Here is a 13,517-nt window from a genome sequence, read left to right on the forward strand (position 1 = left end):
TCTCGTCAGATATGTTCTCTGCCGAGTTTTTAATGATGTTCCACCTTTGGATGTACTTTCTCATTGACTCATCATGCTTTTGTCGACACGATCTCAACTCTTCTAGCGACGCGGGTTTTTTGCAGGTGGATCGGAAGTTCTTGACGAACACATCCTCGAAACTCTCCCAGCTGTCGATGGAACCCGGAGGAAGCTTCTTTATCCAAGATCGCGCGGCTCCACTTAGATGTACTTGGATGCTCTGCATGGCTGTTGCTCTGGTTCCTCCTATCAGCTTCACCGTCTCGAGATAATCGACTAGCCAATCCTCTGGATCTTGCAGGCCGTCGAATTTTTTGAAATTATCGGGTAATTTAAACCCTGAAGGAACTCAAATTTTCCGGACCCTCCTTGTAAAGCACGGCAGCCCACACATATCCTCGTCATCTATCTCCGGGGAATGCCGATGTTCCCTTATGTTTTGTCGTGCTCTGTCCACCCTTGCCTGTGCTGCTGTGTCTCTTCACTTGTTCTCTCGGGACCTGGTGCTGCTGCAGTAGGTCGTGGACTATTTTGCCTTGCTGATCCTTCGGGAGGCAAATTTACAAACGCCGTTTCCATGGCTCCAACTCCTGCCATAGCCATGTTGTACAATACTTCTCTTGGATCTCCGGGAGGTGGCTTGGATGCGAGGATGAACGCTTGCGTCGCCATGTACCCAGCTTCAGGTGTCTTAGGGATGATATTCCCCCTTGTGTCTATCAACATAAAGGACATGTCGAGGTTTTGAACCAGATTCTCCCTATCTGCCTCAGGTATATTTTGCAGCCGAGATCTCGCTCTATTTCGAGCTGCTCTGTGACTATCTCCCGAAGTACCAGAATGTTGACTCAAGTTAGCTCTTCGCCTGCTTGACGCAGAGGCTGCTTCCTGCCTTCTATCCAACTCGATTTTCTGCTTCTCGAGCTCCCGCCTGGTACGTGCAAGCTTATATTGATATGCTTGTAACTCCTCAGGTGTCGCCGTTACGGTCATTGGTTCTGTACCATTAATAGCTCTTGCGACTCGATCCCATACTTCCTATGGAAATCGCACCATCTCTCGTGTTCCTGGTCCGATATATTTTGTTCCTAGACCTCTCGTGAGATCTGCAGGATCGACATATGGATTTCCCGCCTCGTCGAAGTTCTCTGATGTCTCCTCTTGTGGGCGACTCGGATCTCCGATTGCATAGATCTGATGATATTTTGGATACTGAACCATATTGGGTTTGGTGACACCATCATAGAGATTGGTGAAGACCTCTCCAACAATAGTGGATCTGTCGATGAAGTTGAAGCTGTCGATGTTGCTCGAGTCATCGCTTATATCAGAGTCCGCAGATGACTCGAAAGACATGTCGCTGAAGATCTTGGCGAGTTTTTCGCTTGCCATGGTGTTGATGAAGCATGGCGACGAAATCTCCTCGTCGCCTGACTCGATTGACGATGTAGAACTTGAAAAATCGGGATCGACCGCTGATAATCCCGATGAGATCGGAATTTCGAGACGATACGCTCCTTCTTTCTCGACGCGAAAGTGAAACCTTCCGAACATCATCTCCATAGGCTCCTCCAGATTCGCATATGCATCCAAACGGGAGGGCGGGTGAGGAACAAAATCGACTGGACAAGTTTCGATCTGTTTACCTCTGTCCATCGCGTTGCTTGCAGTTGACGAAATCGACGATCTTGAACGTGCCATCGAGATCAGATCCTTGACGCCTCTAATCCCCACGATCGGCGCCAATTGACAAGGGATTAACTTATCAATGCCTATGGATTGTAGACTAGGGTTTTAGTCGGAAGTAGAGGGCAAGTAGATCTCGAAGGTTTCATCCAAAAAGTGCTCGACGATGTGAAAACTAGGGTTGCGTGAAACAAAAAATTGATGCTTTCTTTATCCCTCGACTCCCCCTTATATAGGAGGCGGAGCCGAGGGATTCGTAATACACAAGTTACAGAGTCCGGGAGGGTTTCCAACCCATCCCGCAAGATTACAAGTAGTATTTCCTAATACAACTCTAGCTTTCCTTAATAATAACTTGGGCTTCCGATTCTTCTTATCCTTCGAGTCGTGGGCCTTCAGTAAACCCCGGGTACCATCTTCGGTAGGCCCATTTGGGATGCCTATGTCACTGACCGTAGAACAACCAATGATACTCACACAAGGCGATAACTGTGGCAATGCAACTATATGGATGAACAGGTTGCAATGCACTCGAGCGACACTAGCAAAGCTCAACGAACAGGCACAAGATTTCTCAACTAGGGCGTAGAAAATATAACTAGGCCTTCACTTGATTCTACTAGCACTTCACTGTTTCTCTTCACTTTTTTATTTTTCTTTTTATCACACACGCAGCTATGTAGCTCTTTTTGCTTCTTTTCTATTTTCTTTTTTTTTATTTTATGACTCTACTCTTTGTAACATGGCCAATAGAAATTGTAAAGCACCAAAACCCTAACGAGCAGCCTGTCGAGCGGTAAAACTAGTCTCTTTTAGGAAAGTTCCTAGTCATGTATATCGAAAAGTTGTGTCTATGGTTGGGAACAAGCAAACTGTACGCTATGTGGAGTCGGAGTAACACAAACTGAAAAATAGATGATAGCGAAAACAAAAACCCTAACAATCTACTAGATGGAAGAAAAAGATACGCAAAAACAACTACGAAAAGCAACTAAAAATCGAAATTGATGCAATCTAAGGCTATGGAAAACCCTAACCGTAATATTTTTTTGGCTTTTTCTGGATAGGAAACACTCACAAGTCAACTATGTGGTGGATTGTGGATGGCTTACCGAGGAAACGCTGAAATCTGATACCAAGATGATAAGGGGTTGCCCGATCTTCTCAGTAAGCACGGTGGTGGTCATGAACACACGATGAACACAGCGGAGATAATACGATGAGGAGGTGGAGATAACTTGTATGACGCCACGAAGTCTCTCATTGATTCCTGTCGCCAATGCAACAGCTCTCAAACCTGCAAGATATTCGCAACTCCGCACACTTGCGCACGTAGCCGCCGACCACGAAACGGTAAATTGAAACTTTCTAATTCCTAGCGGAACAACAGATCACACAAACTTTCAGTAGCAAAACACCAGATCGATGTGAATTGGTGTATAGATTCAATAGAGTTGCAAAGCAATCAACTATGAACTAGGGTTTATCTTAAACGTGGTCTAAGTTTGTTTTGGGGGCGTCCTGGTCACTTATATAGGGGTTCAGGATGACCAGAAGTCGAAAAATACGATTACAAACCGACCCAGATCGGGATCTAGTCGAGACTGACTCGGACACGGCCGGCGTGGGGGCCGGTCGACTGGGCCGGCAGGGACTGGGCCTGGCACCGGGCTAGCACCGGGCGGAGGCGCCAGACTCCCTGCTGGAATGGTGCCCGGTGTGCACCAGTGCAGGAGCCGGCAGGCGCCTGGTCACCCGGTGTGTGGGCTGGTGGCGCTGGGTGTGGCGCCGGGTTGACTGGCGTGGCGGCCGGTGTCGCCGAGCGTGGCGCCGGCCTGGACTTCTTATTCTCCCTCCTTCGGGCATGCCTCCCTCTCCTCCCTCGCGCGTCCATGGGGTATCTTCTCGTCCAGCACCATGTCCAGCTGCTTCTCTTCTCCTCGTGCGATGCTTCCTCCATCCTCGTACCTGATCATACACAAGTCAAAGGACTTAGGCAGTATAAAATTCTCATCAATCAAATTATCGTTTAAGAACAAGTTCACTTGTTGTTTTAGCAGCTTCGCACGAGCTCTTGTCATAGGTCTAATCCCGACATCATTGGACTTGAGCTTCACAGCAACATCTTCTTCATCTTGCAATGACGGAGGTAGTAGTTCGGTAGGGATGTCCTTATCATTATGTATGATGAGCTCTTTGGTCCCTATTGATTTTCATCTCTGAGAGTTATTTCAAATAAGATTGATTGGTGTTGGAGACGAGTAAAATGTTTCATGACTATAGTAATGCAAAAGGAAGCTTGTCTAGACTGTGGCATAGAATTTGGCATGTCATGTTGGATATTATTCTTGTCATATGCTTAGTATTTATTGTTGTATCATGACTTGTCTCAAATAGCTGAGAGTGCATAATGTGTCATTGAAAGAATCATGTGTTGTTTCCATCATAAAAGCATAATATTGTGGTATTCTCCTTTGATGCTTTATTGGGTTGACTTGGTGCATGCTTATACCATGTTATGATTATAACCAGTCAACTAAAGCCTCTATGATCATTTAGCTTTTGACTTGTAATATCACTTTATGCTTTGGTTGATAATATTTTGTCGATATGCATGATTATGGCCATTACTGCCTCTTAGTTGGTCGCTCCCAATCTTTTACTAGCCTTTGCCTGTGCTGAGTATGATCTCTACTCGTGCATCCAACTACCAATAACCAAAGGTCAACAATTGTGTCCACCATATCTACATATTAGCATTATTGTTATTCCAAGTAATTCATCATGTTTTTATTTATCTTCCAAATTAAATTTTGGCATGAGAAAATTAGTTAGTAAGGCTCTCACGAACTTGATGGCACATTTACTTTCCTGCACTTAATAAACTTGATCATTGTGACTATCTTATGAAGTTTATATGTTTGCAAATTGCAAGTTCGGAGTTAGTATAACCATGCTTTCACGGGGAACACTTTTGACATTGCACTTATTCATATTTAGTTCTTTTGCTTATGGATGCCTAGCAGTGCGAAATAAAATAGAAACTTGTAAGTCCACGGAGTTTGTATATGAGTTAGAGAAACGCCTGGGCCGCTAATCTAAGCCATGCATCATTCATGGTGGAAATTTACAACGAACCATAGTGAGCATTCTATGAAGCATTTCCAATAAAAAGCTATACCCATAGTAAATAAAAAATTGCTGAGATGCTCATTATCTATTTGTCTTGTCATTTTGGCATGGGATTGCTCCTACAAGAGTACCTCCATATCATCGGGCAAGAGGTACCCCGTTGGCGGTTCTCAATGATACATGTATACTTACAATGGCAAGAACTTATTTGGGACCTAAGTTGAGTAGCATGAGGTTTAGGTACTCATATTCAAGGGGCATGAGATTTTCAACTTGTGATTTGCAAGCATATAGCTCATATTTGATTCACATTAACTTTAACCATTCAAGATGCTTATGATAGGGGCAATGAGAGCCCAAAACTAATGAGTACCATACTTTTTGGAAGGTTTATAAAATTTGTTTATCTTGCTTACTCTGCAAAGAGTCTCTCTTTTACTTTTATGCTGAGTCTTCATCTTCTACTTTATGCACCAATTAAGAGGGCATAGTTGTCATTCTTAGTGCAATGTGCATAGTCCCAAAATTATTATTGATTGATTCATGATTGTGCTATTGCTTGTTCTTAAATTACTTGTATCTAGTCACCCTCTGAACTTTAAAGGTGTCCTAGCATTTATGATTTGCTACTTCATAAAGGACATGTTGAGTACCACTTTGTTATGTTTACTCTATGATCATAAACAAACAGTTGCTTTCAATGCACTATTATTCATGGTCCTTTGTTTGAGTTACTGTTCATGTTATAACATAGTTGTTAAGTTCTATTGAATTATATCTATTATGTCTATGTTTAGAGTACTTTGATCCCAGCTCACATGCTTTACAATGCTTGATCAAGATTGTGTTGGTTGCATGTCATCTTAAAAATTATTTTGTTATCACTTACCTACTGGAGGATGAGCAGGAGTTAAGCGTGGGGATGATTGATACGTCTCAAACATATCTATAACTTTTGATGCTCCATGCTTGTTTTACACCAATTCATATATGTTTTGCTTACACTTCGGTGCACTTTTAATGATTTTCGGCACTAACCTATTAGCAAGATGTCACAGTGTCAGTTCTCTGTTTTCTGTTGTTTTTGTATTTCAGAAAAGTTGTACAGGAAATATTCTCGGAATTGGAAGAAACAAAAGCCGAAGTCAATATTTTACCGTAATGAAGACAGAGTCCAGAGGGGAGTCGAAGGGGGCAGTAGGGCGGCCACACCTTCCCTAGGCGCGGCCTGGCCCTGGCCTATGGGTCCATAGCAGTAGCTAGATGGTTGTCTTCTCCAATTCGTGCTTCATGTATAGATCTTTTGAACTGCCCTACATGATCAAGATCATCCTTATGTAATCCTACATGTTGTGTTTGCTGGGATCCGATGAATATTATAAAAGTTAAATTCAGCTCTCATATGCATATGCTCCCTCCACCAAAAAAAACATATTTCTAATTTTTAAAATATTTTAATAAAAAGAATCACATGTACATCTTCATAATCTATGTGCATTTGTACAGTTTCACGAAAAAACCATTGTTTTTATGGTCGATTATAAAAACATGTCTCACAAAAAGCTTTATTTTAGCATCATATTTTTTTATCTTTTTGCACGGCCTAAACGACAAATCGATTTTTTATGAAAATATTTTGTACGCACGTAGCATGTGAAGATACACACGTGAATTTTACCTTTTAATATTTCAAAATATATCAAAGATGTATTTTAAAATAAGGTAGGATATACACTCAAGAGGCAAAACATCACTCTACCTCTTTTTTATGATGATGTCCGCATACCATTATTTTCTCGATAAAGCGTGTTTTATTAAACTCAAAAGTTATTGTCAAGCACGCGCTGATACAAACCTTGTTCACACCGGTTTATGCATATTCAGGACCCACCCAATTGCTGAAATTTTAGTCATGCATCTAGCATGATCTGTATAATTACACAAGCCCCAAAACAGCCTAATCCTGAATAATAAAGCTGAACTAAAATTCACGAGTGAGTTTCTGAGGATTTAAATCTAGGTGTTACCCTCCACCAAGTGTGTATGTGGGCACGTCGTTTGGCGTGCAGTTTGTAAAGTTGAAATGGGACGAAGTTCATATCATAGTTGTTGTTGTTATTCACGGTCCTCGAGATTTGGGTCAATGATACCCCATGAAAAGAGAACCTATCGTTGTCATGCGTGTAACACTAAAGGACTTTGAAAGACTTTATGAATCCAGCATGATTTACCCTTTAAAGTTTATTTAAATAGTACTATATATTTTTTATGTAACATCCAAAAATATGGCATTTACATCTCCACTATATGCATATACTTTTGGTAGTATTGTATGTATTATTTAAATAAACTTTGAAGAACCTTATAAATTCAGCACGACATATCGCAAGATACATAGACATACTATCCGGACTACATACCTAACCAAAAAAACTCTATAGATACAGTCTAGCAATGTTTTTTTAAAAATAATACTAGACTCATTTGGAAGAGTTCATCGCGAGAAAGTTAAATATGCAAACAAAATCTCATTTACATTTGTTGTTATGTTAGAGTTATGCTTGTTTTTATATGAGTAGTGCATTTGAAGAAAACAATCACGATGTCCAATTCACCTCGTTTGGACTACACGGACGCATTTCTGCGTGTCGTGGTGAAACAAAATTCAGAAACGCACGTGCAATTGTTCGTGCTGTAGAATATTTCGTGGTCGCTTACAAATGCACCATCCTTCTCGATTGTTCTTTTGGTGTGACCACGAGCAACGAACGGTTGAAAAAAAAAACGCTCATATGTCATGAAATTTAATTTGGTATCCGGTCAGCTCGCTTGTTGCATGACATCTCGCTACGAGCCGGGCTTTCCTGTCTGATGCAAGGGTGCGGTCACGCGGGTAAGCATGGTCATACGTCATGCGTGATGATACTAAGCTTTATTTTTTCTTCCAATTTTCTTCCAAGGATGATCAAAGCTACAAGGCAGATTTTTGTGTCAAAGTTTTCTTAGGGTAACTTCTATGTTTCAGTTGAACATGCACACGAGACATTTAAATTAACTTGCATTGCTCCACATATTTATACAACATATTCCCTTTGTTTTAAAGTAAGTCTCACAAGGTATTTAGACAAAGTTGTAACACATATTTTGGAATGGAGGTATTACTTAGTATTCTTTCATGCATATATACACACACACACACACTCCGCAACAAGGAACACAATTGTGGTTCGAGAGAAGTACCTCTATCTCGTTTGTTCATAGGTGCATCAAGATCTGTTCTAACTTTTTTTCCCCTCTCAAACAATCTCTCTCTCTCTCTCTCTCTCTCTCTTTATCTCTCACATCATACAATATTTGAATTTGAAAGTTTGCAAATCACTGAAACATAACAACTAGAATTTGGGGGAAATATGTTTAAAAAAATAATTTGGGGAAAATAGTTCAAAAAAATTATGGCATAAATTCGGAATTGTTGAGTTTATGTTGAATACTAGTGTACAAGTTGGGTTACGTTTGGACTTGTGTTGTAATAGGTGAGGATAAGATACAAGTAGTGTTGGAGTCGAACACGTGTATCCCCGCGCTTCCCATATAATGAGCTAGGTGGCACCACACTTGTAACCTATGATGACTTGATATTAGCATAGGAGCCGGCGGCGTCAGTGCCCAAGACGGTCGGTGTTACGAATGGGGAGAGGGGCCGTAGTTATGCTCCGCAGAGTAGCAAGTTTACCCAACTGTTAACAAATCTCGGTGTCGTTTTCGTGTTATGATTGTTGGTTCTCGGTAGATCGGTGTGTGCCTACGACGGTGACAAGAACTATTTTTCTTACATACTAGTTGTTATGTTTCCGTGACTTGCAAAGTTTTAAATTCAATATTTTATATAGTTTGAGAGATATGAACAAGAAAAGGTCAAAAGAAAATGTGGGTGTACAATGAGCACCTGCTCATTCACAACTTTTTCCCTCCTACCTGTGCATTGCGTTGACGAAGGAAAGTGCAATTCCCTTTTCGTCTACACCGTGTTTGTCAAATAATTACATGAGAGTAGTGAGTTCTGAAAGACGAGGCTGGAAAGGAAGACATGAAAAAGAAGATAAACACTCCCTGTCTTTCTCCTAGCTTCAGTTGTTGGTATTGTGCTTCTCTCGAGCAGTCTAGGCTAGTAAGCGAATTCTGTAAAAACGAAGATAAGCACATCGCACTGCACTACTATTCAGGTTCATAGTAGTACTATACTAATTACTAAAGCTAACCAGAAAACGCAGTAGTATTAGTTACAAATTAAACACTGTAAAATTTAGTTGAACGGGGTGTGTTAGTAAATTAGAAGAGCTCCAGCTTGTTCCATATCGCCTCCTGCTGGTCGAACGAAGCACTACTGCTACTCTGGTACATGTACGCGCCGAAGGTGTCCTCCGCAAACGGCTGCAGCGGTGGCTGCACCAGGCAGTCCTCCCAAGATGCTGACGCCGCCGCGATCATGTCGTCGTCCAGCCCCATCAGGTACGCGGTGTCCGGCCACTCCGCGATCGGGAACAGGGTGTCGTCTTCACAGCCGGTGGACACCGAGGAGGAGCAGTAGGACGTGGTCGGCGTGGAGACGGCGGTGCACATCGTTGATGAGGACGCCGGTGGCGCCAGAGGCGGAGGTGGGTCGCGCAATGGCACCACCATCTCGTCTGGGCGGAGCATCGGCACCTCGTCGGTGCAGAAACCGGGTGACTTGGTCAGGATGATCTGCTCCTCGCGCTCGTCTCTCTGGTCTACCACCGTCTCCGTCTTCTCCTCCGGAACCGGAAGCTTCTCCTCCGGACCCGGGAGCTTCTGCTCCGGCTGGTGCCGAGGAGAAGCGTCCGGGAGTGGCTTGTGTGTGAGCGGGTCGATGCCGATCTTCCTGAGCTTCTTCTTGATGTGCGTGTTCCAGTGGTTCTTGATCTCGTTGTCCGTCCGTCCTGGCAAGTGCGACGCGATCTTGGACCACCTAATTTATTTATTTTTGTGAAATAAAAACTTTAGTTAAACCATAATTAAGAAGGCAGTGCATATTTTTGGGAGGACACAGCAACGCACCTATTGCCTAGCTGGGCATGCAGGTCGACGACGATCTTCTCCTCGTCCTCCGAGAGGAGTCCTCTCTTGAGGTCCGGCCGCAGGTAGTTGGTCCACCGCAGCCGGCAGCTCTTCCCGCAGCGCAGCAGCCCGGCGAGCTTGGGCACGGCGCGCCAGCAGCATTGGCCGTGGCCGAGGATGAAGCCGACGAGCTTCTGGTCCTCCTCTGCCGTCCACGGCCCCTTCTTCAGCCCAACCTTGTCGCAGCACGGCTGCCTCCCCATTGCTCTCTCACCTCCGATCGCTCGGTCGTGCGTACGTGGCGAGTTGTTGTGAATTGTGATGCAGGAGTACTAAGGAACAAGAGAAGCAATGTTCACCTGCCTTTATAAAGAGGAACGGAACGACCTATAGACGAGACAAGTGAACAACTAACTGCCAGAGGCTGCACGGCGGGCCCGGGCAGCTGTTCGTCGGCAGCGTGTGAGCCTACGTGCCAACCTGGGGCAGGAGCTTGCTGCTCATGGGTCCCTTTTGCTTGCTTTGCGGTTGCAAGTGCTGCACTACAAAGCCTCCTTGCCTTTTCTTTTCTTTCCTTTCCTTTGGTGTGTCTTCTTAACAAGATTATCCCCGGTCCATCTTACATCATTTCTCTATTAATCCCGAATATTTCACCGCTGACTAGTTTTCTTTTCTTTTACACGTGCTTTGTTTTTCGGATTGAGCAGTTACTGCGAGCGTTGGGTCATTGTTCTTATTTCTAGCAAAGTTCAGCCATCGTTGTAGACCTTCAGAGAAAATGGTTCCTTGCTTCCCATCAAGGATGTAAAGTGGCCCTCATATTTTCTCCTGAATATTACTGTATAAATTACACCGACGAAACGCCCATATATGTTGGGCACAACGTACCAAGCTTTGGTCAGCAGTTCAGAGGTTTGTAGCCGCAGTCCACTCTACTGGTTTGACAAAAATCTGGCAGCAAGCAGCGAGCTGCAAAATTTGAATGATGGCGCCATCCGCACAAAGGTCAACACGTGCTCTCACTTGTTTTTGTCAAGAAATGGAGCTTCCCATGACGTCTTCACAGATTTGAGCTGGGCTAGCAAGCAAAGCCCCCGAAAGTCTTGGCTCTGTTCCTACAAGTAGACTGCGCGCGAGTACTGCAAGACTGTGGATTATGACTGCTAAATACAAAAACGAGCATTGCATTCTTTTTTTTGTGGATAATAGCGGGCAGCTGGTCAGACATTTAGCCTGTACTTTGTTCTATTAGCTGACCTCTTGACCTTGGATTAATCTGATCCACCCACCCATTCCAGAATGATCAACTCTCTTTGCTGAAGTTTATAAAGAAAAGAACTAGCGGTTTACTTCATCTATTGACTGACTTTTGGAGCAAGCAAGATGTGGTCGTGCTTAATGTGAACTCCCGGGTCAAATCAGGGTAGGAATGCAGAAATCATCCTAGAAAGCAGTATCTAGTCAGGATAGAATAAGCATAGCAGATGTTAGCATCAGCATGACGATACCCTCTCTGGGCAATCCAAGGCTCGGATAAGACCCGTCGGTAAACCGCGTTTCGGTGTCGCCACCAGCACTCGCTAGATGTAGAGATAGTCAGAAACAATGGAAAAGCTAGGTTCAGAGATTATCATATCACAGATGCAGTTTTGGTGCTAGCTGTGCAACCTTATTCATTGCACGATTCAGAAAAATGGGAGCTGTTAGGCTCTTCGACATGGGGAATGTGAAACAGTGAAAGGGGTGAAAGCACCAGGAGCACCCTGAAGATGGAGGAGGGCCAGGTGCCACTGCCAATGCAAAGCCACTTGACAAGTTCCACACAAAGAAAGAGCTGGATCACCAGTCACTCGCCCATGTTGGGTGGATGGATTGGGTTTGGAGGGGGTGGTCCAAAGATCGTGTTCTCCCAACCAACGCCTCCTCTCTCTCTTGGAGAGGAGGTAGTGGCTCATGCAAGAATCAAGATCGTGCCTAGCTAGCTGCTCATGACATGTATCGCTTGCGGTCACAGATCCAGCCCCTTTTCCGCTGTTGCTCTCAGCATGCGAACCCCGGTCTGTCTCCGGACGCGTGTGCTCGGGGACGTTGGTAGTGCTCATGTAAATGTCGTGTATTTGGGTGGCATGGATTGGTGGTTAGTAGTCCTAGGATGGCGTACGTAGCTGATGTATTTTCTGGTGGACGCAGAAAGGGGTGGCCTTCACTTGAGTTCATGGCAAGGAGCAGGGGATTGGACAGATGGAACGGCCCAGCTGCTGCCTTGCCTTCGAACTCACTGGTGAAGGGTGTAACAGTAGCACTAGTAGTTACAGGTTCCTTTTGTGTGAATTTGTTTGTTCGGGCACGAATCGAGCGCTGCCACGTGTTCATCAGCTCTGTTTTCAACTTTGGGAACCTGTGTGGACAGTGGTTGGGAGAAATTCCACGATGATCGCACTCGTGAAATGCGATGCTTGTCGACAGCTAATTTTACAGATTTGAGCATGAGATGGGAAAATCCATCTCCAGCTTCACATCAAAGAGGAACAACCACTGAAGTTTGGTACTCCTATCGAGCTTCATGCGTGGTGTGTACAGCATGAGCCTATTTTCAACGGCCGGGAACGCGCCCAATGTGAACAATGTCGACCAGTATTGTAAATTCAGTGACGCGAACAAAGTGCTATACCTACATGGCTACATCATCATTCAAGGAGATTGTATGTTCTAACACCCTGGAGTGTTATTCTTTCGGAAATTACTTTGCGCACTAAGTAAATGACCACATTCAGATTCAACTAGACTTAGTTTCAAGAAGGAGAATATAAATCGGTGTTATTTTTTTAATAAATGATCTGACTCCATTGGCTGACCTTTTTTTTTGAACAGGGATAGGCCCTGAAGGGCCATTGGCTGACTAAAAACCTTACATCAGATCAATATGGTGAAAAAACACAAATAACAAAGATAAAAAAACTGCTAGATTTTGTGCTCACCTATCTCTGATTTTTATTTGAGATTTTACTGAAGTCTGAAGAAAAAAACATCTTTTAGGAAAAATAGCACAGAGCTTGTAAAACTTAATGCACATACGGGTGCATATTTCAATGGGCTAAATGTTCAGTGGGTGATTAGGTGCGCCATCATCCAACTATACTGTAGTTTAAAATATCACCAGCAAAATTAAGGCGTTTAATGAATGTCAAAGATGAGTTTTTCATAAGAGGATCTCTTGTAGCAGGAAATGGATAAAATACTAGATTTTGGGAAGACAAGTAACTAGGGGACTTGCCTCTTAAGGATCAATATACGACTCTTTATAACATTGTTAACCATACAAATGTTACGGTAGCACATGTGATGGTTCAACACCTCTGAACATAGGATTGGGAAGAGTTTTATCAAGGAACAAATGGGATAGATGGGTCCTCATGATATTTCATTTGACGGATACAGAAGATGTCTTTAGGTGGTCAATAACTACTTCTGTATTGTTCAGTGTTAAATCAATATACCTAGACTTGCTTAATGGACACATAGGTTATCTTAGGAAATATATTTGAAAGATCAAGGTTTCACTAAAAATCAGAATTTTTATGTGTTTCCTCCCTAAGGAAGTT

At 43.4% G+C, this 13,517-nt stretch overlaps 1 protein-coding gene across 1 annotated transcript; it reads right to left on the reverse strand.

The window, feature by feature from the left end:
• Positions 1-8,867: 8,867 nt before the first annotated feature.
• Positions 8,868-10,196, reverse strand: LOC127318627 (uncharacterized). The gene is made up of 2 exons (XM_051349114.2): positions 9,916-10,196; positions 8,868-9,826 (listed from the first exon to the last, which is right to left on the reverse strand). The coding sequence occupies exons 1-2, from the start codon at positions 10,176-10,178 to the stop codon at positions 9,169-9,171; spliced, it is 921 nt and encodes a 306-aa protein (XP_051205074.1). The 5' UTR covers positions 10,179-10,196; the 3' UTR covers positions 8,868-9,168.
• Between the last annotated feature and the right edge of the window lie 3,321 nt (positions 10,197-13,517).

This window comes from Lolium perenne, chromosome 7 (genome assembly GCF_019359855.2).
Source record: "Lolium perenne isolate Kyuss_39 chromosome 7, Kyuss_2.0, whole genome shotgun sequence".
Taxonomy (NCBI): Eukaryota; Viridiplantae; Streptophyta; class Magnoliopsida; order Poales; family Poaceae; genus Lolium; species Lolium perenne.

Excerpts from the sequence above, each read along its gene's own strand:
- LOC127318627 (XM_051349114.2), bottom strand. The coding sequence starts at position 10,178 with ATGGGGAGGCAGCCGTGCTGCGACAAGGTTGGGCTGAAGAAGGGGCCG. Across the intron at positions 9,827-9,915 it reads CATGCCCAGCTAGGCAATAG|GTGGTCCAAGATCGCGTCGC; the intron begins GTGCGTTGCTGT and ends TAAATAAATTAG.